Source organism: Hippichthys cyanospilos, chromosome 12 (genome assembly GCF_059441005.1).
Source record: "Hippichthys cyanospilos isolate Australia breed blue-spotted pipefish chromosome 12, RoL_Hcya_1.0, whole genome shotgun sequence".
NCBI classification, from domain to species: Eukaryota; Metazoa; Chordata; class Actinopteri; order Syngnathiformes; family Syngnathidae; genus Hippichthys; species Hippichthys cyanospilos.
The window spans coordinates 133,358-158,647 of record NC_142380.1 but is presented as its reverse complement, the minus strand read 5'-3'; the positions used below and the strand labels follow the sequence as shown (position 1 = coordinate 158,647).

Here is a 25,290-nt window from a genome sequence, read left to right as displayed (position 1 = left end):
GGAGAAGGGCGCACTTAAGTCGGGGGGAGGCGGGAAGGGCCCGCCCGCCGGGACACTGGCGACTTTGTGAAGGCGTCCCGGCAACGCCCGCCCACTCCGAACCCCTCCGGCCGCGCGAGAGGTAAACGAGACACCCCTCGGCCGGCCTCCGTCGGGAGGTCGGGGAAAGGGGGGGGGGGGATCCGTCGACATGCCGGCGGTGGCCCTTTCCCGCGACCTTTGGGGATGCAGCCTTCTTTTTTACTACCCTTAAAAATAGTATTGAAGGTTTTCAGCAAGGGATGAACCGATAAATAATAATCCGGTCTCAAATACGGCTCAAATATGAAGTATACTATTTTTAACAACCTCAAAAAATGAACCAAAAACGCTTCACACCACATGCATTCATCAAATTTTAGAATAAAAAATTGGACTCAAGCCGACGGTTTTCCATACGTATAATACAGATGCAAGTTGAAACTTTATTTTGTTTTAAAACAGCCTAGTATTTTACAAGAAATAGGTAACTGCTTGGGACTTTGAACACGTCCTTAAAACAGGACATAAAGTAGGCACCGATCCTTGGACTCAACTTTATCCGCAAACAACCAGCATTGGGGGGGGGGGGGTTTGGCAGGTGAGGATGACCCCACCCAAAAAAAATGGGCAGAAACATGTTGGAGGGGCCAATCTGTTTCAATAAATAAAAGAACGGATCTGGAACATCCCCGCACAAACTGAAAATAAAAGGCCAACCTGGAAGACACATACTTCTTCCAACCGGTTTTTGATGGGATCGAGCAGTCAGATTGAACGGAACAAGAGCCGAGGCCTCAGAACACTCGCTCAAACTTTTGCTCTATTTCGATGTGGTGGGATAAGGTCCACAAATGAATGGGGTCATAAAAAAAAAAAAAAAAAAAGGGTGAGATAAAGTATGGCAGCTTCGGTGGCGGGTTTGAGTCAGTCAGTGGGTCTTTTGCTGGGCTGCGTTCCCTTAAAAATCTTCCAGAGTCTCAATCTCCCCCATGTTCAGTCTCTCGGACGACGCGTTGACCGAAAAACCTGAGAAAAGAGCAAAAGGGAGGAGTCGGGACGTTGTCGAAGCCGCCGCGGGGCGAGCGGCGCTCACCTAGGAGGCTGGGATCCGCGCGGACCATCTTCTGCTTCTTCTTCTTCTTCCCTGAGGTGACGGTCTCAAAGCGCTGCTGCTGCTGCTGCTGCTGCTGCTGCTTCTGTTGACCGCCGGTGTGGTTGCCCTGGCAGGGCGCGGACGATCCCGTTCCACTCCACGCAGAATCCTTGACGAGAACCGACGTCAAGGATTCTGAGCGCCGCGGGTCCAAAGGTCCGATTCCAATCCGTCTTTCCAATTTGCGCGCACGTTCCAAGGGATGCGTGTTCGCTACGGTTATCGCGCCCGTCCGCCCGGGGCCGACGCCTCGCCCGGGAGGCGTCCCGGCAAGACGGCCGAACCGCCTCGGAAGCGGATTCCATTTAGCTAAGGGATACCCTAGTTTTCACCCGTGGAAATAACACACCGCGGATAAACGAGAAACAAAACGGTGACGAGGCGCCCCGGACCGTCTTCGCCGCTCGCTCACCTGCTGCTGTTTGGGGGCCCGCCGTTGGTTCTGCGGTGACGGTTTTTGCTGATTGGCGTTCTGTTTGGCGCGGCGCTCCAGGAACTGCTTGGCAAAATCCTTGGCCTCGGGAGTCTCGCCCAGGTAGGCCCTGACGTAGTCGTGCACCTCGTACTGCGAGTCCACTTCTTTCAGGAAGGAGGCAAAGGTGGGAACTGCGGCGAGGGAAAGCGTTAGTCCGCCCGCGCCCGCGCCCGACCGTTGGCGCAGCTACTTACCGTCCAGGTTGTTGGCCGTGTTGAGGCCGTGCAGAGCGCGCTCGCACCACTGCGTGAAGCCGTCCTGCTTGCTCTTGTTGACCCCTTGGAACAATTTCAGCAGCTTTTCTTCCTCCTCCGCCTTCTTGTTTGCTCGTCCGCTCGTGGAATTACTTCAGGCGCGGAAGACGCAAAATAACAGACGAGCGGCCATGAGTCACGGACCGACTCAAACGCCGGCCGCCCTTCATAGGATTAAAAACAAACGGCGAAAAAAGATACCGCAAAAAGCATGTCAAAACGTTTCCGCGATCGACTCGTTCGCTGCCGCCGACAGCCAGAGACGTCCGAGATCCATCGGGTTGAGTCGGCGACAGCAAAAATTCATTTGGACCGGGATTCTTTACAATTTGAGCGATGGCCGTTGCGGACGCTCTGCCCGTTTGGAGTATGGGTCAAAAGCGTTCATCACTAGCGCGCTAATGCTGATCGCCATTGGATAGCAAAATAACGTTGGCGCCTAAAAGGTATAGGAGCGTCGGTAGGCCGCGTCTACTCCCGATTCCTACTCAACCTATCATATCATAGCGCGTCTATTCAGACGGCATCTTCAAAGTCAAAGTTAAAAAGGGGCGGCCCAACTTTTCAAGGAGTACCGCACGCGGACCTTTTGCCTCCGGGGCAAAACGTACCCGAGATTGGCGCCGGCCTTGTTTTTCTGCGAATTGCCTTTCCTGCCGGGCGGAGGCTGCCGCGCGGCCTCCTTGGCGGCTTCGTCCCAGAAGCCCACGTCGGAGCTGTCGCCCGGGTCGGAGCTGCGGCCCGGGTCGGAGCTGTCGCCGTCGCCCCAGATGCCGCCGTCCGCCGGCCAGTTGGAGCAGGGGGCCGCGTTGAGCGAGCCCCACACGGAGTTGCTCAGCGACGCCTGACGAGAAGGAGACGGCGTGGGGGGGGGGGCCCCTTTCGCCGGTGGCCCAGAGGCGCGCCCCCGCCCCCGCCCCATACGGCTTACGTACGGTTCTGTTCTGCGGCCGGGCCGAGACGTGATTCTGCTGCTGCTGCGACGGCTGCTCCTTGCGCTGCTGCTTCATCTGCTGCGCTTCCTCCCTCTGAATCTCCAGCAGGGACTTGGTGACAGGGGCTCGCTTGGCGGCGTGGCCCCACCCCGACAGCTTGGCCTGGGCCTGCTGGGCCCGCTGCAGGGCCTGCTGCTGCTGCAGTTTCAGGAGCTCCTGCTGCCGACGCCGCTGCTGCAAAAAACAAAAAATCATCTTCAAAGAGCAAATAGACGGCTACCGGGCGGTCCGGTCGGCGGAAGGGTTCGACCTCTTCCCGCGCCCGTCTTTCCCGCTCCTCTTCCAGCTTCTGGATCTCGGCTAACGACAGCGCGTTCCGATTCTTGTTGCTCGCGTTGGCAGACTGATGACCCCACTTTGACGACGACGGAAGCTACATACACGAAAGGAAGCAAAAAACGTTTAGTCGCGCTTGATAAAAGTCTCGTTTGATGCTTTTAGCGATAGTAATCCAAATCAGAGAGGGGAAAAGCATAGCTCATTCTTCAATCGGACCGACCGACCGACCGACCGACCGGGCGTTCCGGGTAGCGGCGCCGTAATATCGGTTAAATATAAAAACAAAGAAACGTGACCTAACGATGCATTCATTCGGTAATTGCTCATTACCTAATAGGTTGGGTGCATCGTAGATGTGTTTTTTAAATCTACAAGTACGGTTTGAAAAGTCTTTGACAATTGGTTCATGTATTACATACTAATCTACAAATGTCCGGATAGAAATCAATGGACTTTATTGATACCTATTTGTACATTGATTATTTTTAAAAAGCCTTCACATTTCTGGTACGTCAATCTTCTGCCGCTGTATTTGGGATGACTGAGAAAGAGTCGCAGGGAACAAAGTGGAAAACTTCAAATCCTTCAACTCCAAACAAAAAAAGCTCAGCCGTCGGTCTGCGATTGTGACACGCACCCGGCGTCACAAAGCTTTTGAATGACTCCTTCAAGGCGATGTCACAGTTTGACCGCGGAAGCGTTGAATCTCCGCTTGCTCCTTGGAAGGAAATTGCCGATGCCTTGGCGCTTGGTGGAAAAATATACTTGGCAGTATTCCCATCTTGAACTTTGAACTGCCGGACGGCGTCGTTCGAGTTTCCAGTTTCGCATGACGCCAAATAGTGAGAGCGCGGCCGTTGGGATACCTATTGCTTCTTGGCTAAACTGAGGGACGGCTGCCACCCGCCCCTCGCGTTGGCCCGATGACCCGTTCCAATTTTGGACGGCGTCCCGACTCTGGACAAGCTTCGAGCTTTCCGGAAATGACATGCTGACTTTGGTACTTAATCGCGAAAGTCGGCAACGACGCCAGGCGCAATTTGGCTAGGGCAAGTATAGATATGAATGAATTGTCTTTGCGCAACTACTTCACCTTCATTTGTGCAAGTTGTTGCTGCTGTTGCAGTCTCCTGAGGGCCTCCTGTTGCTGCTGCCTCTGTCTCTGCAGCTCCTGCTGTTTCTGCGCCTCCTGCTCCTTCCTCTTTTGCTCCTCTTGTTGTTGCTGAGCCAAGGCGGCGGCCGCGGCGGCTGCGGCCGCCGCAGCCGCCTCCTCCTCTGCTCGCTTCTCCTCCTCGCGCCGCCTCAGCGCCTCCAGTTCTTGTTTTCTGCGCTCCTCCTCCTGCGTGGGTCACACTCGGCAGGTGAGGGAAAAGGCCTGCTCGGTATAGGCAAATCACTCCAATGCAATGCGGATGAACTAGATGGAATTGGGCACGTGCAAAAAAAAAAAAAAAAGGAAAAGGGGCGATGCACTCTTGCGCACCCGGAAACCAACCCATCCTCATAAAAAAACTGACGCCCGGCATTTTCAACTCATTTCAGCGGGTGAAAAGGGATTTTTGACTCACGGGGCTCCCGGTACTCGTTTCTCCGCCCGCCACGCGCCAAGGGATTTCTTCCGTACGGCCGTAAATGACAGCGAGTGAGTTCACGCCGCTTCGAAGCAAAACTTCCAAGACTTAGGGCGGCATTTCAGAAGGAACTTATCGACGGCAGCGTTCAAAGTCGACTAAGTGCTGGCGTCATTTTCGCGCCACTCGCTATGGTGTCAAATAGGTCCTCGCTTCCTTGATAACAAGGAACATTTTGAAGCCCCCGCGCGATAAAGCAGACCGTTTAAATGTCGAGTATAACCGAAGCAGGAAAGGCATGGGGCATTCCCCCGTGAACGCTAGCCTTACACGGCAGGACGCGCGCGGTCCAACGTTCACCTGTTTGCGAAGGAACTCCTCCCTTTTCTTCCTCTCCTCCTCTTCTCTCCTCCGCTCCTCGAGTCTTCGCAGGGCTTCCTCCTGTGCGAGTCTCTCCTCCTCCTCCTTTTTTCTCCGCCGTTCCTCCTCCTGCTCTCTCTGTCGTCTAAGGGCTTCCTCCTACAGACGCACGCCGTCGTCAGTCTTCTCAACCCCGCCGTCAAATGACCGCTCGGCAATTTGATGAAATAAAAAGGGTTGAATTGCTCAACCTGTTTTTGTCTGGCTAACTCCTCCTCTTCCAGGCGTTTACGCTCCTCCTCTTGACGAGCCCGCAGAGCCTCCTCGAGACGCTTTCTCTCTTCTTCTTCCCTTTTGGCTCTCGTTTCGGCTTCTCGCCTCTCAAGTTCCAACTGACGGATCAGAGAAGAGGAGATCTCAGGAATATAGGGTGCGCCCATTTTCCCTGGGCCCTAATTTCACCATAGGGCAACTGAAAAAACATTTGTGATGGCAAGCATACATGATTGGACACTAGGCATCGGCATGTATAAAAGTCCCGGTTATGTAAAACCGTACGGGTCTGGAACATTTTTCCCCACCTCGCATCAGCTGCCTTATTATTGTATATTTTGTTCAAAAATAAAGCGGTTTTATAATGTAGCAGAGTGCCTATTTAGTTTCAAGTTATATATTTTAGAGCTGTAATTTCAATATCGCGAGAATGTGATATTGTGATACTTTTGCTCAAGGGTATCATACTGTCAGAATCTGATATCTTCCCAAGTCAAAGGGAGACTGAAGAGAAAAGTCCTTCAAACACTTGCAGTTTGATTTTTTCATCTGTACCCAACTAAATTCAAATGAACACTTGCAGTTTTCATTCAGATGTCTTTTGGGTTTTTTTTCATCTGTACCCAACAAAATTCAAATGAATTTAGCATGTCAATGACGAGCCTGAATTCTTGCACCTTATATTGCACCTAAATAATGTCTAAGATGTGTTTTTTTAGAGTAATGTAAGATGAGTTCAAAATGATATTTAAACATTTAGGATCAAGGTTTTTGGTTATTTTTATTTTTAACTGTAGGCAAGGATTACTTACCACGGACTGAACTTTGTAGGTCGGGATAAGAATTACCTTTGCAGCCTTCGATTTCTCTAACTGTTGCATCTGCTCGATGGTTGGCGCCTTTGCCATGGAGTCTATGGGCAGGTCCCACACACTGCTGCCATCCCATGCTATTGAGAGAGAGGGGGGGGGGGGGGGGGGGGGGGGGGGGGGGATCAATCGGTATGACGCTTGTTAGTAATGGGTTGTACAATTCGGCGAGGTTAACTCACTGCCCGATGTCGCCGGCGGGAGGTTCGGCGCGCAGGAAGCCTGGGACGGCGGGTTCTGCATTTCCCATACGGAGCCCGAGTCGGGTACGGACAGGGAACGTGTAACAGGAGGTAGAAGACTCTCAGAGGTTCTACAAAGAGAAGGGGGGATAAAAAGCGGTTAGGATAGCACAAAGTAAGTGTCGCGGTGGCGAAAAGCCATAGAGACCTTATCTTGAGAGCCTGGTATTGCTGTTGAAGTAGGTTGAGCTGCTGTTGATGCTGCTGCTGCTGCTGAAGAGGAGCTGAGCTCAAAACTGCGGCCTTCTGCTGGGCCAAGGCCTGAGCATATTGCTGCCTAAAAGGCCACAACAAAGACATTTCACCCTTTAATACAAAGCCGCACGCGCTTTTTCAAATGCTACTCAATAGGACCACGTGTGTGGCTATCAACAAATGTGGTGCGCGGACGGTGGATCGTAACGGGTAACTTTTGGAATTAATTTGACGTTTTCTGACGTGTTTATCCATAAGATGCAGTAATTCTACTCCGTTACATTCCGGCGGCTACTATCGTTTTTATCTTTCCGTTACTCAGTCGTGAAGCTGCTCCATCTCCAGCCGAACCAGGGTTTGCACACTTGTGCAATCACATTATTCCGGTTGTCTGTTTTTTTTTTAATGTCTCCTGATTTCGTTTCCAGTTGAGGTATACAGCATATGTCACAAAGGTGGAAAGTACTGAAATGGATTGTTGATTCATCACGGTTACAGCTTTGTATCATTTGAAGCCTTTTCTTCCCATCATGGAGCCTCTGTCCTCCCTTTTTAGTACCATATTTTCGGACGATAGGCACATTTTCCATATTTCCATATACAGGGCGCACCGGGTTATAAACCACAAGGGGAAAAAAAACCCAGGGTAAAACTGCAAACGCGTACAATTTTATTCAACTGCAATTTGACATCCATGCATAGGTGCGTCCGACTAGCGCATTGTCGATTTTTGATGAAGAATTTCAAATACGGTAATCTGGTTCCGCTAAATCTATTGTGCGTTTGGATATCATACGGATGAGCACACCTTAAGAGGTATTGATATTGAAGCTGCTGTAGTTGGTATAGGTTCAGCGCAGAGAGCTCCTGCTGTCTCTTCAACCTTTCTTGATCAGCGTCACCCTGCATCGGTATCACGGGATACACACAAAGCAATATGAATCAAGTCAACAAGATGATAAGAACGTCTGAGTCTACTGTATAGTAGTTGTGGATATCTGGGGTTTTGCCACCGACGCTCGCAAGAAATACAATCCAGCTCAATTCTGGAAAAAGCAGAAATAGCTGAAACCCTTGAAGAAATAAAAGCTGTTGTAAAATGTTGCAGTCATAACCAAATGCCTTCTCACTGAAAAGTACCTAGGTTTACTGTCAAATGTTAGGTTTTTTTCCCCAATGAATTATTTAGGTTGGTTAGCACACGACGCTTAGAAATTTAGATTTGATTCAAAACAGCACATTTGGAAACAGGCACCTGTAGAGGTGGGGGCGCAGGCCCCGGAGCGAATGGGACCCTTCCCCAAATTTTCATCATCTCCCCCAGGGCTTGAAAGATGTCGTCACAGCCTCTTTTAACCAGGAGAGACATGGTGAAGTAACCTGCCTGGAACCATTCTGCCATCTCTTGGTTGCCGAATGGCCCTGAAGAGAGACATTTTTTTATTTTATTTATTACCTTTATTTACCTGGGCTGACTGAGGTTCCTGTCATGTACATTGCATCCTACCTTGTATCTCCCCTTGAGGGTCTTTGTAAAACCACTTGAGCGCAGCCTTGTGGGTAAGCGGCAGGCCTGCACCTTTGGGCTTTTCGGAGGGTTTAGCTGCAAGTCTGTCATCATCCGCCACACCGTCCTGGAGGTAAGCCACCATTTTCTCTGCCTCCTGGAGAGAGAAGGACGGAGAAAGACAAAGTAACAGTTTAAACAGAGCGGCGAAGCATCTTGATGATGTTCTAGAACCCGTTCTAGATTTTAAATCTTTCTGCGAGTAGAAGTCAATCAAACGTAGGGGTTTTCATTTCCATTACCATAACGGTACATTTTCCCTAAAGTGTGATATAGTAAGTCCTCTCTCTGGATAATTCAAGGTGAGGAACGCCGCAGAGGTTTTTCATCTAAATACCGAGAGTAATTCCGAGCATTACGACGCAATCGTACGTCGGTAATAGACCGGGCACGTCGGAACGATACGTATCGATGCGGATCAAAACGCAAACTGCAGCATTATGAAGTTACCTGCTCAAAGTGCTTCAGGCCCTCATCTTCATCTGTGTCATGTGATATGGCGGTGGGCCTGGATATCGGGGCTAACATATTTGAAGAAAAAGGCAGGGGGTTGCTCATAGGCACGAGAACCTCCACGGGCTTCTGCATAGTGGATGATTGTGTGCGAACCTCTGTGAGGAACAGACAAATACTTTGCGCTGCTCTCAGTATTTCCTTTTACAGCGCATCGCAAAAGACAAGTCACCTGTGTAGGTGTTGCTCATCCGGGTCATAGGTAGCGGCACGCTGCTGGGTAAGGGGACATGCAGGGGAGCCGCGCAGGGTTCCGGCGGTCGCTCCAGGGGAGGCTGCCTTTCGGCCGGCCTCTCAGAGTCCTCGGTTCTGTCGGGATGGCGCGGCGACACGGGTTTGGGAGTCGGCTGGGCCTCCGGAACCGGCGCGAGGGCGGGTGAGGGAACAGACGGCACCCCCTCCAACACTCTGCTCGCCCCCGTGAATACTAAGAGAGATGACAAACAAGAGCGCAAACATCACCCGTTATTCAAAGTGCCGCAATCCGGTCGCAATGGGCATATTTCGGGCGCGGGTCCCGCGATCCGTCACGACGACGACGCGTCCGGAATCTCGGGGGGCCCGACCTTTTCGGTCGGGATCTTGCTTGGCCTCCGTTTCTGTTTCTTCGGTCTCCTCGGGCTGACCGTCTTCCTCCTCTAGGGCCTCCTCACACTCTTCCAAGGGCTTAAAATCCAACTCCGCCTCCTCCAGGATGGGCTCTTTGGAGGCTTTCTGCCAACGCAACGGAACGTTCACAATGATTCGTCCGACGATCCGGACAGAATGTCTCCGCTTGCCTTGAGAGAGAGGAAGGCCCCCGAGGAGTCGAAGGTGCCCGCCTCCTCGTCCGCATCCTCCAGACACCACTCGGGCAGCGCGTCCCTGTCGTCATCCAGGCTGCCGCTGCCCGACCGCGGCCTCCTGTAGCTGCGCTCATCATCTCGCGAGTCGAACGGGACGCGACGCCGCTGCTCCGGATGCCACGCCGCACCCCGAGGCCCATCTAGTATAAAATGAAGTTACAACAAATGCTTTCACCGATGGAAATGATCATCGGGGGCTTCTTTGGGGCGGACCCGAAATATTTCCGGACTTTTCTTAAAATGGACCTTTTGATTTTGGTTTGACTTTTGTGTTTCTAAATCAGCTGGTTTTCATGCATTTTTAGAGGAAGCGGCTGACATTTGGGCCAGAGTTGTTGCGGGCCTCACCTTGCCAATTTCAAGCCCCGGTCCACACGTTGGTTGCCATGTCTATCTTAAAATGTACAAAATGAAGTAAGCCATGCCTATGCCTCATTTGTTACGTTTTATACAGATGTGCCCTGTCCTCAGTGATGCCATTTTTCGGCATACAAGCCAGAAATAAAACAGATGTTACGTGATCTATCTGGAGTTGCTGAATACAATATGCTGAGAACCAGTGAAAATGTAGTTCCAAAGTTTGATCAATTAGACACGGATGGCGCAGGATTCCTTTCTAAGTCCTTTTTTTTTTTTTTTTAATGGATCCAAAATTGCTTTGCGCCGGTTCATGGATACGCGGCTGTGAAAATATTACCCAATTGTTGAAAAACTGTTGAAAACCGCCGGTTTAGGGCATCAAAATAAAGGTTAACACACTGCAAAAGGGGATAGAGGGGTAAGAATGCGGTCCCCGGTCACAGTACTGGCAAATTTACGGCCACCACTCATCGTCAATCTCACCGTTCTGATCGTCACGAGACGTGCGCCAATTTTCACTCTCCGAGCGCGTGAAGTCGTGTTTCCTCGAAAGGCCCGCCCCGGCATCGTCGTAGTTGTTTCGAACTGCAAAAACGCATCGTTCACCTCATGGTTAGAGGTGGGGCAAGTTTCGGTTTCATGAAGCGTGGTGTGTGTGAACAAACTTACCGTGATTCATCTGGAAATGTCCTGAAGCAGCATCTATATGGGAAAGGAGAACAAGATAAGGGAGTGTTTGCCACCACCCCTGTGCAAATGGATTGTTTGAGCAAGCTATTTCCACACTCACCTGGGTCTTTCCGACCTGGCTTTTCAAACCTTCTGTCCCCTCTGTTGGGGGGGGGGGGGACAACAAAAAAACATCATCGGTAAATCATATTTGCGTTTGATAACTCACCAAGACGATAAACTATTACGGTACAGTGCATTCAACCTTTGGTTTGATGTGCATTACTCCCTGTAGGCTTTGTCCAAACGCGAAAGCGCAAACGGATGCGCCAGTACCTTTCCTCCCAGCTCTGGGAGCGATGCATCTCCCTGCCCGCGCGACCAAAACCTTCCACGTCGTCAAAACTTCTTTGGTAAAAGCCTCCATCTCCTCTTCCTCGACCTGAAAACCGTAGGCTCGGACGAATAAAGGAATTACTGTGCAAACGACGTCACGGCTTCTATGTTGGCAGCGCACGGACGTAAACAAAGAGACGGCGCAACTCGTCTTGACTCAAGCCTGAATTAGCGAGAGCCCTCAAAGGCATCTCAACAATTTGCAGTTGTTACAGCTCTTAAAAAAAGCTTCTTAAAAGGCGCGACTTTTAAATCCGCTTGGAAGGAAATTCCGCCGCGGTCGTAAAACCGGGAAATTCAGACGCGCTTACCTCGACCCCTGGAGGTACTTCGGCCCCGAGGCGCCCCCACTACCGCCCCGCCACCTCGCCCCGTCAGCCGGAGTACAGCTGCGCTGTTTACAGACATGGAAAAATTTCTCTGCAAAGACACGCAAAAGGGGGAGGAACAATGTCAAGATCGGTTTGAGACAACTTGTGCATTATTGCCGCCCTGAGTTGTTTATATTGATCTTGCCACTTCCAGCACAAAAGGCCGTGATAACAGATTCACTGTCCGTTTGATGTTTTGAACAATTTCAACGGACTTGCAAAGAACCGTGTACAATTGAAGGGAAAACAGGCTGCCTTTGGCGAATCGTCCATTGCAAAGAAAAAACTCTCAGTTTGGAGCTAAATGAATGGGGAGTGCGGGCTTCTTCGGATGCTCTGAGGGACAACTCCGGAGGTAAAGATGCTTTCAATGGTTGGATCGGCAACAAAGTTTTAGAAGCATATGCCTGAGAACACACAAGGTTATGTAAAAAAACAAATCAAAGCGTTCTCAGGTGCGTCAGCCGACAGCTACAATATTTGCTGCTTGACATGTAAAAGAAAAACAAATGGAAATGGTTTGAGTGGCCAAAGGCCACAACCTCGCCACTAAGTAAAATGTGACCTTGAGGATGAGATTGAGTGAATTCATCTTTTTTTTTTTTTTAAAGAATGGGCACATTTTAGGACAGGCAGTCCTACCTGTTCTTCCTCTGTAAAAGAAACAAGAGCCAGAGGCGGCAAAGGCTCCTCTTGCAATATGGGCAGGAACTCCTTATCATTCAGGTCTACTGGGATCTAGCAGAAGACAACATAGTTTAAAAGAGCATTTGTGGTACAAACTCTAATTAACCCCCATTGCATCTCAGTTGATTATTCACATGGGTTAGTACTGCCTATGCTGTTTGTATGCATTGCCGCCCGCACTTTGCATGCTCAAGCAGCAGTTGTTTGAAGGTTTATCGGGAGCATATTTTCTTCCTAATTTCCATTACCCAGTCTACGGCGTTACTACATACTGTATGGTAGCATTAATATATATTTGTTTCCATTTAACTTGAAACACAGGCGAAAAAAGCTTTAACGTTCCGCCATTTTGGAAATGGTGACGGCGACCAATAGCGGACCGGCATTCTAGTGACATAAGCGGTGACGTGCGTATAGACGTATGAGCGCGGACTCGCAGTCAGGCACGCACGCCATGTTTCAGGAGGCGTAAAAAAATGGCATGAAGAAGGGACAAAAAAAAAAAAAAAAAAACCCACACGTCACGTAAGCTGAAAAAACCTAAGGCGGGGAGCTCGTAGACCGGGGGTCCACTGCATATGTTACTGATGTATTGTTATCTGCTATTTTTCAAATTGTGCTTGCGGTCAACTGTGTTACTCTTAAAGTGCATAATTAGTAACGTCGGATTTCTCTTTGACAGGAAGCGTGCGAAGGGATAATTCAAAATACTTTAAAAGTTGAAGAGGGTCATGTTTACCTTGTTGTCTTTTACATAAAGTGCTAACATTTCTTCTCTTCCGTAGCGATATTCTGCAAGCTTGTACTTTGGCAACGCGGGCGAGAGAGGTGGCGAGGCGACGGCATTGCTGTTGCTTCCTCCGCCTCCGCCGCTTCCACCTCCTGACAGGGCGCGGAGCCTGCACGCAGCCAAAATGTTAGTGAGTGACTGAATACAAAACTGGAGGTGACACGTCTTAGCATGTCCGGAGAGGATGCTAAATCACCCATATCGATTGATCCTGAATGTAGTACTTTACCATTCTGGTCCAAAGTTAAGTGTCTGGGTCTCGGCCATTTTCCCTTTAAGGTCTATGAATGCAAAAAGAAGAAGAAAATGAATCACAAGCTTAGTCGCTGTTTTGCAAGATTTCATCCTTTCTTGTCAAGAACTCTGAATGTTGTGTCGCAAACACATTTCTTTCATTTGGAAGTTGATATTGTCAGCTGATTTCATGTCTCGGGCCCCCTAGACAGAGCCCATCCCACTGACACACACACACACACACACACACACACAAGTGTACGATTTCAATGCGCTAAAGCTATTTTAGCTCTTGGGAGCGTTGGTGAGTATGTCAGACACCTGTAATTGACAAGGCAAGTCATCTTAACTTCAAGTATCTGCCGCAATGTGATAACGCATGCAAATTAGGTCGTCGGGCGTTTTTTTTTTTTTTTTTGGGGGGGGGGGGGGGGGGGGGGGCAACCAAGTTGACACATTGAAGGCATATTAAGTGAGCCACAAATGCAACGGAAGGGGGCAACAGTCGACTAGCAATCCAATTTACCATATGGGAAGCCAGGATAAGCCACGTGTAAATTGCGACTTTACGTGATCAATTCTATAGAACGATGAGAAACATTGTAAAATGGCATTTTTTAACGGATTTCTGAAGACACACCCACTGTCCAGCCACGGTTGCGTACATTTAAGGAAACGATACACTACACCATGAATGGCCGCCCAATAACAGCAAAGTTGCTCGGTCCATAAAATCCACCAGCGACACGGATGGGAAACTATCAGGTCGGAGTCGCGGAGATATACGACTTAGTCCCGCTGATTCACAACTAAAAGTTTATCGGGAGGGGTCGGGGTAGTGACGCTCGCAACACTCGGCGAATGTTTCATTTAAATTCGTCACGTTAGCCACATTTACATTCGACGGCCCGTCAGGGTAGCTAATTCGCGTGGACGAGGACGCTGAACGCACAGAGCGGCTCCCTGGCGCGTTTCGGTGATTTATTTCGATGACGGTGGGAATAGCTGAATGGTTTGGGGAGACACTTTGATGCCACGCCGCAGCTAACTCTTGCGTTAGCCGCCGTGCAGAAAAAAAAAAAAAAGCTAACTGCAGTTGACCAAGTACACACAGCGTTAAATCTCAGCAAAGATAAGAGCGACCGCGGCGAGAAACACACACGTAATCCCACGATCATCCGCCCCGACGTGTTGTCATCCACCGACGACACTAACAATAATAATCGCGATATTGCCACCGCGGCACAAGTTAATCCCCGAAAAGCCCAAGCACTTGTGGCTAGCAAGCTAACAGGTTAGCATACTAGCTTTTTTTGGACGGAGGCCTCCTGGAGTAAACACGCAGGAGGATTCGTAACAGCCCCCAAACAAGCAGCCCAGCTCGGCTCAATGTTGGCTCTACGACGTTGTCACTTTACTTTCAGCGGTCTTCTGTTGGTAAGGCGTTTAATTTTGGCTGTCTTACCTCTGCTTGACGTGACAGCGCAACGTTTTGAATTCGAGTTGTGTGTGTAAGATCTCTCTCTCTCTCTTTCTCTCTCTTTCTCTCTCTCTCGCTCTCGCTCACTCTCTCTCTCCCCCTCTCTCTCCCCTTCTCCCCTCGCCCCTCCCCGTTATTCTGAATTCCACTTGAGTTACAGACAGAACACGCCTTACCATACTACGATTGGCTACTGTATTCATGCAGGACACGCCCTACCGACTACGCATCCAAAATTGACCATTCGAAATCCATAGGGCGTTTCCTACCGCGGCATATCAACCAATGGCACGCCCTTACGAGAACACGAGTGGGGTTTTCAGAACGCATCCCCTCCCTCCTTGCCACAAGATGGCTACGTATGGTGAGTCACATGACTTACTGATAAAACCCGTACATGGCGTGAAAGCAAATGTTCCGACTACTAGAACACGGGTGAGGACGTTAACGCCTCACTCATCACAATATATTAGATACTTTTGTTTGGGTTGAAACAGAAATTAAAGATATTGCTTGCGTAAAGGAACTAGTTGTTGAAATGTGGTCCTTGGACTGCCCGCGTACAAACTAGGCTTTTGGTAGATTTGGGTCCCCCCATTCCAGCCTTGAAACTAAGAACGCTGATAACTAAAAGAACTTTGTATCGCGAAAAATGCTGATCTATTTTGTGAAAATCTTAAACCAAAAACCAGTTGACACAGACTCAATGGCTCGTTGGTCTAGGGGTATGATTCTCGCTTAGGGTGCGAGAGGTCCCGGGTTCAAATCCCGGACGAGCCCGCCTTTTTCTTGTTTTTCTTTAAACCATAGCTTTTCAGTTGTTTCTAACCAGAGGTGGAGTAACGTTACAAATCTCGGATTTTCCTCAGCATCGTCTCTCTTCTGGCGACATACAAGTCTACTACACCGGAAGTTAACGTCGAAGTAACATAGATCATTATCCCTTAGCTCCAGGAAGTAGTATCCACAAAACCCCCCAAGCTCTGGTTTTACAAAGATGGCAAAGATTCGGCTTATTAAAAGGTGGGAAGAAAAAAAACAAAAAAAAACGTTGACCCCGACGTGATTTGAACACGCAACCTTCTGATCTGGAGTCAGACGCGCTACCGTTGCGCCACGAGGTCTTGTCCGTGCTGGTCGATATTAATTTCTAAGTTGTATTTCAAAACCGGAGCGATGCTGCTCATAAGTTTTCTTTTCCGATTTATGAGTTATAATTTCCGTTCTTGATTTTTGAATTTGTTACGGTTGCGTTGGAAGCGCTACCGCGGGAAGCTATTTGGCCAAGGTATTGTGGATGCAGTTGCATTTGCATTTTTTTTATACACTAGATGGCGCTAGAGATTTGCCAAATGACGAATTAAGAGCAACAGGCTCCAAGAAAGCGCGATACGGATCTGCGTTACTTGGTTAGAACAAGCGGGCTGGAAGAATGTTTTTGCCCCTATGAATTGGGGTTAGGGTTACGTTACATGACTCGAGCACCAACCCGCTGGCTTACTGCTTTTCCGTCTAGTAAACCGAAGCAAAAGTGGGTTAAAACAAAAGAAAACGACCGAACGATATCACCGGTTTAAAGGTTTCCCGAAATGTATAGAGAAACAAATCAAAGCAGAAAAAAAAAGGAAAAGCACACACTGCGTTGGCCGGGAATCGAACCCGGGTCAACTGCTTGGAAGGCAGCTATGCTCACCACTATACCACCAACGCGTGACAAACCCAGGCAGAAACTTTAGTACAGAGCCTGCGTTTCTGGTTGGTGCACTAAAGTCGTTCGTACATTACGAAATTTCATTTCACTGCAGGTGTAGGAAAACAAAAAAAAAGAATGGGAACAAACCAGGGGAGGAACAAAACTGTGGTGAAGAAGAAGATTTGGATGCTTTCACTTAAGTCCATTAAAGGTTTTCATGAAAGTGTGGTCTGAAATGGTAAAGCGACCTTTAAAAAAATATTTTGCGCGCTCTCAGGTGTAAAAAGAATGGGGCTCCGCCGGTTTAGAGGCAACTCAGCCGATCGCGTGTGCGGCCGGAAAGCTGCACAATTAACAGCCGCGGCCCGCCCGCGCCGCTTTTTGCGAGCGGGCTCGACAGCTGCAGCCCAGTCCAAATAATAATGTTCTTTCCTCTTCGCGTGGCATCACAAAACTGATCCAAGAAAGTCCAAAAGGGCAAAGACAAAGCCAAACGGTTCAAAGCGTCAAAGGATCAGGGTGAGAGACACGGTCCTAGTGTCCGCCACGATGTCTTATTTATAGTGTATCTGGCTTAAACGTGTTCTGAAAAGCGATGCTTCGAGATCGGCGATATTACGACTTGACCAAGCCGAAGAATATTCGGCATCTTGAATTTTGAGCACACGAGCTAGCGTTGGAATCTTCGTGGCATCGACCGCGCGTTGCTGTGTTCGAGGGCAGCGAGTCAAACGCAAAAAAAAAACAAAAAACAAAACAAAGCCAAAAAGTTCCAAAGTAGGGCTTTTTCAGAGGGGGGGCGCGTCGCCCGTCGGCTCTCGGGCAGAGCGGAAGCATTTTTCGTAAGGCTCGAGCGGGCAAATCAATATTCAAAAACACATACGTAATCCCAGAGTACATCGCTCCGCCGTCTGCATGACCTAATCCCATGAAGCACCGCGGGTAGGGGGGGGCGGGGACATAGCCCGTCGTCGGAGCAACCTCCGTGTCCCGAGCTAGACCCCGCCCGACCAATCCTCTTCAGCCAATCGGAAGGCCCGAAAATGACATCATTGTTATTTTCGGGCGAGCGCAGCTCGGAGCTCGGAGCTCGGAGCTGGATAAAGTTCGTCTCCACGTCGGAAGTGATCGAAAGCGCCGTAGCGAGCGGAGTCGGGCGCTGTTTTCGAAAGCGGCGAGAGAAAAGTTTTCCCGGGACGCCGAACTCGGACGCCGTGGCGAAAAGGCGTCCTATGTGAAGGCGAGAAGCGAGCTTGACGCGGGCACAAAATGGAAGCGGCGACGTTCTACGACGACGCCGCCGCCAACGCGCCGAGTCCTCGCCTCGACGGGGCGAGGGCGTTCGGCTTCAACGCGAAAGCCCTCAAACAGTCCATGACGCTCAACCTGAACGAGGCCCGCAACTTGAAGCCCCAGCTGGGCTCCGCGGCCCTGGACGTCCTGACGTCGCCCGACGTGGGTCTGCTCAAGCTGGCCTCCCCGGAGCTGGAGCGCCTGATCATCCAGTCGTGGGCGGGCCTGTCGACGCCCACCCCGACCCAATTCGCCTGTCCCAAGAACCCGGGCGACGAGCGGGAGGGCTTCGCCGAGGGCTTCGCCAAGGCGCTGACCGAGCTCCACCAGCGCCAGGCGGAGGCTCCCGGCTGCGAGGACCCGCGCGGCCGCGCGGCGCCCGGCGACGAGGACCCGTACGGCCGCCCCGAGCGGCCCCCGGACTACGCCGACTCGGCCGCCCGTCGCCCGGCGCCCCACTCGAGGCTCCGCTCGCTGAAAGAAGAGCCGCAGACGGTGCCCGAGATGCCCGGCGAGACGCCGCCGCTCTCGCCCATCGACATGGAGAGCCAGGAGCGGATCAAAGCGGAGAGGAAGCGGATGAGGAACCGGGTGGCGGCCTCCAAGTGCCGCAAACGGAAGCTGGAGAGGATATCTCGCCTGGAGGACAGAGTGAAGAACCTCAAGAGCCAGCACGCCGAGTTGCTGTCGTCGGCCAACGTCCTGCGGGACGAGCTGGCTCTGCTCAAACAGAAGGTCATGGACCACGTCAACGGCGGCTGCCGGCTCATCTTGACGCAGCAGCTCCAGGCCTTCTGAGGGCGCGCGAGGACGGGACCCAAAACGCCGCCTTCTTCTCCCGACCTTTTTCACCCCTTCCTTACCGGGGACGTTTGTTTGTTTTTTATCAAGGATTCCGGACACGAAAGCCCAGATACTCGTCCGGACTTGACCGCGGAGGCGCGTCCCCGGCGCCGAATGGGCGACCGACGGTAGATCTTTTGCCGTCTCACCGGCCCCATTCTCATCGGCAATGCGTTTCCAGAACCCCGACGAAAGCAAATTCACACTTTGACCGTCACGTTGACAATGACGCGACGGTTACTCGGGCAATGGCGTTTTTGGACGGCGGCGAGCTGAGCTGTAAAAACAGGAGTATTTTGCCATGTCGTATTCCACCATACTAAACGGCGGCGGGATCGCGCAGAACACGTTACTGTGAAGAAAGTTTTGGACTTTTTCCCAACTTTTCCCAACTTTGGAGAGGTTTCTTTTTGTACTCGCTGGTCCGGCGCGGACCCTCTAGCCGGCCGATATGATGTCAAACAAAGGCGCGATAAATAACACGCTAAATGCACTCGTCCAAGCCATGACCTTCACTGACTTAACTTGCCTTACTTGCGCTTGATCCTCGCGTCCGTGCAACTTTTGGGATACGGGTCAGGCGGCACTAACGTCGGACGCGGACACGCTGTTTTTGAGCACTTCACTATTGCACATATTACAAAATAAACCGTCGGAGGACGACGATGCTTTTGCGCCTTTTTAAAAGTGCACGTTTCCCGCCACGATTGACGAGCGGGGCAGAAAGCGAGTCGCTGCCCGCTACGGGAGTGAGCGACGGCCGGCGGATCTGGCCGGAGGCCCACGCGCAGCGGGACGTCTCGTGAGTCGCCGCCCCACGTGCCGGAAAATGTGCAGGAAACCGGACCTCCGGGACTGGAGTTTGACAAAAGCGTACTCTCCACATCGCCGGTTTACAAAGGGGTCCTCAAACCTTTTATTTCCTGAGTATACTTTGTACAAGTCCGCTATATTACATGATGTAGGGCGCGGGCGTCAAACCCGGAGGGCCGCCACCCTGCATGTTTTCCGGGTTTCTCGCTCCAAAAAGCCCGATTGTAACGATTAGCTCGGCGGCAAGCTCTGCAAGAGCTTGAACGCGATCCTACTGATTTGAATGGGCCGTGCTTTGAGAAAAAAAAATAAATAAACGGGGAAAACATGTAGGATACCGACCCTCGAGGACCGCGCTTTGGCACCTACGACGCAGGCCGGCGGCGCCCATCCTCCGGGGCCGGTATCCTGCACGTTTGAGGTTTCTTTCTTTTCTCCAACGCGCCCGATTCAAACGATCGAGACCTTTTATTATCTCAGGTCGGCAGGAAAAAGACGGGAAAGCCCGTTCCTTTCGAGAGCCGGTTATTCATTTCCTCCAAGAGAAAAGATTGACGTCAAATGTTACAATCAAAAGGCACGAAGCAAATTTCTATTGTTTAGCGCGAGCGTTTGCATGTGACATTTTGTGCTTTTGAAGTAGTTGACACCGTAGATGTCGGTACGCCGCACGTTTTCCCGTTTCCTCTCCTCGACACACCGAGCGGAATAAGAAGCTCATCGGTAAGCTCCCTCCGCAGGAGCTTGAAAAGGATCCCGATCGTTTGACCGGGGTGCGTTTGAGAGAGAAGCTTAGAAAGCATGCGGGATACCGGCGCTCCAGGACCGGAGTTGTACCAGAGGTTAAACGTCCGCCGCTCGCGCGGGTCATCGACAGTCGGCTCCCCGGGGCCCGAGGGGAACGCCGCCGACCTCGGAATCCCGCCGCTAAATTCCCAGACTCCAAACCGAGTACGGCGACGCAACTCCAGGTGGCGACAAAAAAAAAAGGCCGGCGGAGCAGCGGGAAAACTTACACTGGGTCCCGCGTACGCTATCCAAATGTCTCTTTCCGTGCAGTTTTCCCACTGGGGGGCGTCGTTTGAAACGGCCCACCCGCAGTCCGCCTCCATCGGGTTGCGCTTATTACGCGCGGCCGGCCCTCGCGTGTCGGTCTCAGCCCGTCGGCGGGCCCTCTTTGGCGGCCAGTCGCTGCCGGTGCGCGCGGTCCTGCTCCAGTTCTTCGTGGCTGGGGTGCCAGAGCCGCGACAGGATGCGCTCCATGTTCAGAGCGTACACGGTGTGGGAGGGCATCACGCCGTGGTGCACCTGGAGCACAGAGTTCTTGCTTAGAAAAAAAAAGGCTGAGTATATACTGGTGCATTTCCCGTTGGTCCGGACTAGGGTTAGGTTTTGACTTGTATTGGAGGCTTTGCTTGTTTATCGCAGAACAACCTAAGTTGTGAAAAAGATGCGTGCGTTTAAAGACGGCCGTTCGGCTACTGGCTTTTGGGTCGACGTTTAGCTCGTTCCAAAACGAGGACGTTAGAATAACGAATATTAAGGATCAAACAGAAGTCGAGTCGAAACATTTCTTCCGTTTTTTTTACGATAACGTGAAAGAATCAATGGGGAAAAAACACTCGAGAGCTGGAATTTCCAGCAGATTTCAAAACGCGACGACGACATTTCAATGTGATTGCGCGCCAGATTTTATGCCCCAAAATAATCATCGTTCAAATTTTGGACCATATAAAACCATTGTATTTACAATTTTTGAGAAGCGTTTTAATAGGTTCTAGGACCTATCGACCTTCCTACGAGTTTTGCAACGTTACGTTGCGCGTTTTCGAAATTGGGGAATAAAAGCAACGGTTGGCGAGGGGCGCGCAAGTCGGCACCTGCAAGGCCTCCAGGAGGTCGAAGACGCCGACGGGCGGGAGGGCCGCGTCGAGGCCGGGGGCGGAGCAAGCTAACACGTGAACGGCCTGCTGCTCCGCCTCGTCCGGCGAGATTTGAGGCGGCGGGCCGGCGGGGAGGGAGGCGCTGGGAACGGGGCTGAAGGGGCCAAACAAAGTCAAGTGAGAAAGGGCACCGGCGGGGCGGGGCGCGGCGGGGCGGGGCGGGGCGCGGCTCCTACCGCTCCGTGATGCTTCGATAGGCGGCCAGGCTGTTCTTCAGGTAAGGCTGCGGCGCCACGTCGCTGCCCAAGGCGTAGGGAAAATGACCGTCCCGCAGGCGATACGCTTTTCTCCGGGAAATCACCGCCGTCAAAACATCTTTCAAATGATGCTGCGAGAAAGCGGAGACACCAATGGCGCGCGCGTCCTTCCGCTCGCCGACTCTGCTCGTTCTCTCGCTCGACTCTTCGGGTGCCGACGGTTTTCGGAAAAGCCGCCGCCGGCCCCTTTCAGCACTTTCGCTCATCTTTGGTGGCCGGCAAAAGGTTGGGCGCCGCGTTCGCGCAAAGCCGCCCGCCCCAAAAATCACCTCTACCGCACAGATCATGGCGCCGACCGCATCCTCCGCGATATTCTCCAAGCCCAGCTCGAAGGCCGTCACCATCATGCGGGCCTCCAGTTGACCCCGCGTGGGCAACAGCAAAGTGTGGGCGCTGAGTCGGAGTTCCTCGTCCTCTGCCGCCGCCTCCCGCGGGCTGAACGGCTGCGCGGCGCTCAGAGGGTTCTGAGCCTGGAAACGATGCTGAAGGGTCAAACGGGACGGAGGCGTCACGAGTAAACCGTCCGCCGTCATTATCACAGTAAGTCACGCGGAAGTCGCCTTTTTTGCCGCCGCTCCAGTAAGGAGTACGGGCTAACCAAACGGAGACACTCACGTCAAATTTCTGTCTAGATGAGCATTTCTTCTTTCCTTTCGGTTTGCCTGGCTTGGACGCGGCGCTACCTTGCCATTGCAATTGCCCGGCGCCCTCTGAAGGGAAGAAAAAAAACAAAAAAAAGATCTCATTTTTGTACATGACGGTATTTTCCACACGCACATTGGCACGCGCATTTTTACTAGCTCTTGTCATACGGTAGCACCCATCTCATCAAATCAAATTGGAGTTGGCGTCACAGCAACTCAAGGATGAATGCCGATTGATGAAAAGTATGTGCGGCGCGCCACAGATACAGAAACATTGATTTCAACTCACCAGGCGTGGAGACGATGATCTGGCAACGTGTCAGAATTGCCAGGAGGAAATCATTATGTACATGGACTGCGCAGAGAGAGAACGCATGTAAAAATCGATATCTTTCTTTCTTTTTAAGCACGGTAGTGATTGATGAAGCGCAAACCGTTCTCCTGAGCCAAAAGACGCCGAGCCTCGACATCAAATTCCTCCTTGCTTATCTTTTGCTTGAACCACAGTTTCAGGTTCGCCCAGTAACTGGATGGACAGAACACAATTTATTTCCAACGAAACAACACGGATGGGATGTACTTGTTATCGGGGCTCTCGTATTAATGACGGAGCCGTGTACTGCAACACAAACGAAAGCAAAAACGATCCCCGAATGGGAATTTCACGAGTGAAAAGTCAACGCGTTCCAACTCCCGATCGCACCGTAACGAGTGCCGCGCAAACAAGCGACCCGAAGCGATTTCTCGAATAAAACATACGAAGCAGCAACGCCGCCGACGTCGGGGCGAAAGCTAGCAATACAACCAAAGCTAACGATCGGGCTAGCTCCGAAAGAAGACGAACACCCCCCCCCCCCCCCCCTCCGCCCGCGCAAACACGCCGCATGCACGTACTTACTGTTTTACGTTATCTCCAATCGCATCGGTTAAATTCTTCTTTGCGATTTCAAGCTCGCTGGCGTGAGACGCCATGGCGATCGTCGAGATGTGCGTGACGTCATCACGCAGCGACATTTTCTTCAGCCAAAACTTTATTGCCCCAAAACAACATCAATTCAGAAAGGACTGTTGCGATCTTTTCGACCGCGTCGACAAAGGCCGGTGCCTTTTTGTCGACATGTCTTGTTATGAATGCGCAGTCTAAGATGCAGCCGATTAAAATTTGATTGAGGGGGAAATCGGCTTAGTAGTTACTACCAGGTTTTTGTTTTAATCAGATATATATGTTTTTAGGTTCACAATTTTACGTGCTGGGCACAACACACGAAAAGCGCTAATAATAATAATAATAATAATAATAATAATAATAATAATAATAATAATAATAATAATAATAATAATAAACCTGCCACTGAAAATGTATAAAACCAACAAACCACTAGATGGTAGCCCAATGTTAGTTTCTGTCTCGCTCTTCCTCTACGTATGGACGTTTATCCATGTTATATAATTACAGTCTTGATACGATGCCAAACTATGCTTTTAAGAATTGACAAGGTCCTGTGTGTGCGTACGACCTAACCACTTCTGCTTTGATTGCATGTTTTCAATGTAACATGTTCACAACATGTTTCCCGGCATCCTCTTCTGCTTTGGGAATGTCTTTTTATTTTCATGTTTTACTGCTACCTCCGTTGGATTTATTTCTTCCCAAAGCACAACATAAATATCAGTAGCGATGCTCTGAGTATCCTTGTTCCAATAGCCCCCCCCCAACACACGATCTTGTCAGCGGGAAAAAAGCGTATAAATCGCAGAGCAATTTGTGTAGATTAGCTGTGTTGCATCTTGTGAATGCATTTTCAGCCACCGTAAAACCCGTGTGCTCGGCTTAACCCTAATTGTTAAATCGTCTTTAAAAAATCGTGTCATCTCTCAAGAAAATTAGGCTTGCCATCTCAATGCAGCGATATGAAGATGTCTTTCGGCTTTTCTAAATTTGCAGTGTGGATGGAATCCCGCTTAACAAGATGACACAGGGACCGACTTGATAAAAGGAACGCGTTTTATCGAGAGCGCTACATTTTAATGGCAGTAAAACGCCCGTTTTGAATACACGCTTGCGGAGTAGTAGTCTTGATCAGCCGCGAGCGAGCCTTGTGATGACGAGCGCTCATGTTGCAGTTGCGCGGGCCGCCGCTTGAGCTGCAAGATGGCGCTAAACGGTAAGCGCAAACAAGACGTTCGTTTTTACTTCCCGCTTCGAAAGATCGGGACCTTAAAACTCCTATTTATTACGAGATCAAAACGCCGATGTGCCAATCGTAATATATATATGCACACATCACACCGTGCAAAGTACTTATATATCATGTTACGGCACCGTTAAGAAAATGGCTATCCAAAGGTATACAACGTATTTGCGCAATTGTCCATCTTTTTTGGGACCAAACTAAAAGTACTGTTGTTATTTTCGCCTCGCTCCCGAGTGGCTTGCGGGTTTAGGATGGATAAACAGTTGGATAGTCAGCGCGACGTGTCCTTCAAGAAGCTCTGGCGCAAACTGGAATGGAATTTCAAGCCCCCTTCCAGTTTCGGCGCTATTCTGGGTCCTCCCCGCTGCCGACTATACGCCGTTCTCGGCGTTTATCCTTTCATCGTGTGAGGACATTCAATAAAGCATTACGTCCGCGCAACAAAGGAAAGGCACGCAAAGAAGACGCGTTGAATTCATAGCCATATGCTATGCAAGTCAAACGAGGTGCTTCCGGCGTCTGCGGGGTTCCGCTTCCTACCTGCTGCTTGGTATCCTCACAATTAAACAAAGCCAAGTTAAATAGGTGTACTTTTCGCAAAGTCAGCGCTCGCCACTGCGTTTCACGGCAACGTGGAAAATCACTTGAACAAACAGAGTGGAAACCGCATCAGTCTGCGGCACGCTGAGCCTTCCCAGATCCTTTCAGACGCCGAGCCATTTTAAACAAGTGCCCGCTCGCCTTTAAATCAAAAGAGACACGTAACCTTCTTAGGTGCTTGAACCGCTTCGCGAAGGCGTAAATTAGTGGCGGTGCTTATTTTCAATGAAAACGGCTACACATCCCGTCTGTCTGTCGACGACACAAACTTAGCATTTGTGTGCCTGTGACTCACAGGCAGATGTCATTTGGCATTGCGGCAACGAGCTAGAAAAATCCTCCGTTTTGAAAGAAAACCAAAAAAGATTCCTTTGGCGATGCCGTTTGGGGGGTGGAATTTTGGATTTCCT

The 25,290-nt window shown here is 50.7% G+C and overlaps 3 protein-coding genes and 3 non-coding genes across 10 annotated transcripts; 2 read left to right on the top strand and 4 right to left on the bottom strand.

Annotated features, from left to right (window-relative positions):
* Positions 1 to 428: 428 nt before the first annotated feature.
* On the bottom strand, positions 429 to 14,686 carry gigyf2 (GRB10 interacting GYF protein 2). Of its 4 annotated transcripts, none has more exons than XM_088429568.1 (29): positions 14,585 to 14,686; positions 13,115 to 13,166; positions 12,835 to 12,994; positions 12,051 to 12,146; positions 11,349 to 11,457; positions 10,978 to 11,083; positions 10,763 to 10,803; positions 10,642 to 10,674; positions 10,456 to 10,557; positions 9,547 to 9,752; positions 9,334 to 9,481; positions 8,940 to 9,194; positions 8,705 to 8,865; positions 8,195 to 8,351; positions 7,943 to 8,109; positions 7,496 to 7,590; positions 6,641 to 6,769; positions 6,433 to 6,563; positions 6,230 to 6,330; positions 5,360 to 5,500; positions 5,109 to 5,267; positions 4,271 to 4,516; positions 3,149 to 3,271; positions 2,839 to 3,072; positions 2,515 to 2,747; positions 1,844 to 1,995; positions 1,587 to 1,780; positions 1,115 to 1,283; positions 429 to 1,047 (listed from the first exon to the last, which is right to left on the bottom strand). In XM_088429568.1, the coding sequence occupies exons 2-29, from the start codon at positions 13,150 to 13,152 to the stop codon at positions 980 to 982; spliced, it is 3,954 nt and encodes a 1,317-aa protein (XP_088285694.1). In that variant the 5' UTR covers positions 13,153 to 13,166; positions 14,585 to 14,686; the 3' UTR covers positions 429 to 979. The 4 variants fall into 4 exon arrangements, with proteins under 4 accessions (XP_088285694.1, XP_088285695.1, XP_088285696.1 ...); XM_088429569.1 differs by having other exon boundaries at positions 2,839 to 3,069; XM_088429570.1 differs by lacking the exon at positions 14,585 to 14,686 and having other exon boundaries at positions 13,082 to 13,136.
* Positions 14,687 to 15,307: 621 nt separating this feature from the next.
* trnap-agg (transfer RNA proline (anticodon AGG)) lies at positions 15,308 to 15,379 on the top strand. The gene has a single exon. It is a non-coding gene; the product is annotated as a tRNA-Pro (tRNA).
* Positions 15,380 to 15,651: 272 nt separating this feature from the next.
* On the bottom strand, positions 15,652 to 15,723 carry trnaw-cca (transfer RNA tryptophan (anticodon CCA)). Its single transcript has one exon. It is a non-coding gene; the product is annotated as a tRNA-Trp (tRNA).
* Positions 15,724 to 16,237: 514 nt separating this feature from the next.
* trnag-ucc (transfer RNA glycine (anticodon UCC)) lies at positions 16,238 to 16,309 on the bottom strand. The gene has a single exon. It is a non-coding gene; the product is annotated as a tRNA-Gly (tRNA).
* Positions 16,310 to 17,338: 1,029 nt separating this feature from the next.
* On the top strand, positions 17,339 to 19,091 carry LOC148414210 (transcription factor Jun-like). The gene has a single exon (XM_088429257.1). It carries the CDS (start codon positions 17,562 to 17,564, stop codon positions 18,381 to 18,383), a length of 822 nt encoding a protein of 273 aa, XP_088285383.1. The 5' UTR covers positions 17,339 to 17,561; the 3' UTR covers positions 18,384 to 19,091.
* A 229-nt stretch (positions 19,092 to 19,320) lies between these two features.
* tada1 (transcriptional adaptor 1) lies at positions 19,321 to 24,984 on the bottom strand. Of its 2 annotated transcripts, XM_088429256.1 has the most exons (8): positions 22,984 to 24,981; positions 22,520 to 22,611; positions 22,375 to 22,440; positions 22,057 to 22,151; positions 21,711 to 21,923; positions 21,361 to 21,512; positions 21,122 to 21,278; positions 19,321 to 20,549 (listed from the first exon to the last, which is right to left on the bottom strand). In XM_088429256.1, exons 1-8 carry the CDS (start codon positions 23,097 to 23,099, stop codon positions 20,397 to 20,399), a joined length of 1,044 nt encoding a protein of 347 aa, XP_088285382.1. In that variant the 5' UTR covers positions 23,100 to 24,981; the 3' UTR covers positions 19,321 to 20,396. The 2 variants fall into 2 exon arrangements, with proteins under 2 accessions (XP_088285382.1, XP_088285381.1); XM_088429255.1 differs by having other exon boundaries at positions 21,361 to 21,923; positions 22,984 to 24,984.
* Positions 24,985 to 25,290: the final 306 nt, after the last annotated feature.

Bases quoted from the DNA above. Each gene is read 5' to 3' on its own strand.
- gigyf2 (XM_088429568.1), bottom strand. From the start codon at position 13,152: ATGGCCGAGACCCAGACACTTAACTTTGGACCAGAATG. The intron at 12,995-13,114 runs GTAAAGTACTAC...GGCTGCGTGCAG, and splicing joins CTTAACTTTGGACCAGAATG to GCTCCGCGCCCTGTCAGGAG. The intron at 11,084-11,348 runs GTAAGCGCGTCT...TACGGTTTTCAG, and splicing joins AAGTACCTCCAGGGGTCGAG to GTCGAGGAAGAGGAGATGGA.
- LOC148414210 (XM_088429257.1), top strand. From the start codon at position 17,562: ATGGAAGCGGCGACGTTCTACGACGACGCCGCCGCCAACGCGCCGAGT.
- tada1 (XM_088429255.1), bottom strand. From the start codon at position 23,099: ATGTCGCTGCGTGATGACGTCACGCACATCTCGACGATCGCCATGGCG. The intron at 22,612-22,983 runs GTAAGTACGTGC...CTGTCCATCCAG, and splicing joins ATTGGAGATAACGTAAAACA to TTACTGGGCGAACCTGAAAC. The intron at 22,441-22,519 runs GTTTGCGCTTCA...CTCTCTGCGCAG, and splicing joins TCTTTTGGCTCAGGAGAACG to TCCATGTACATAATGATTTC.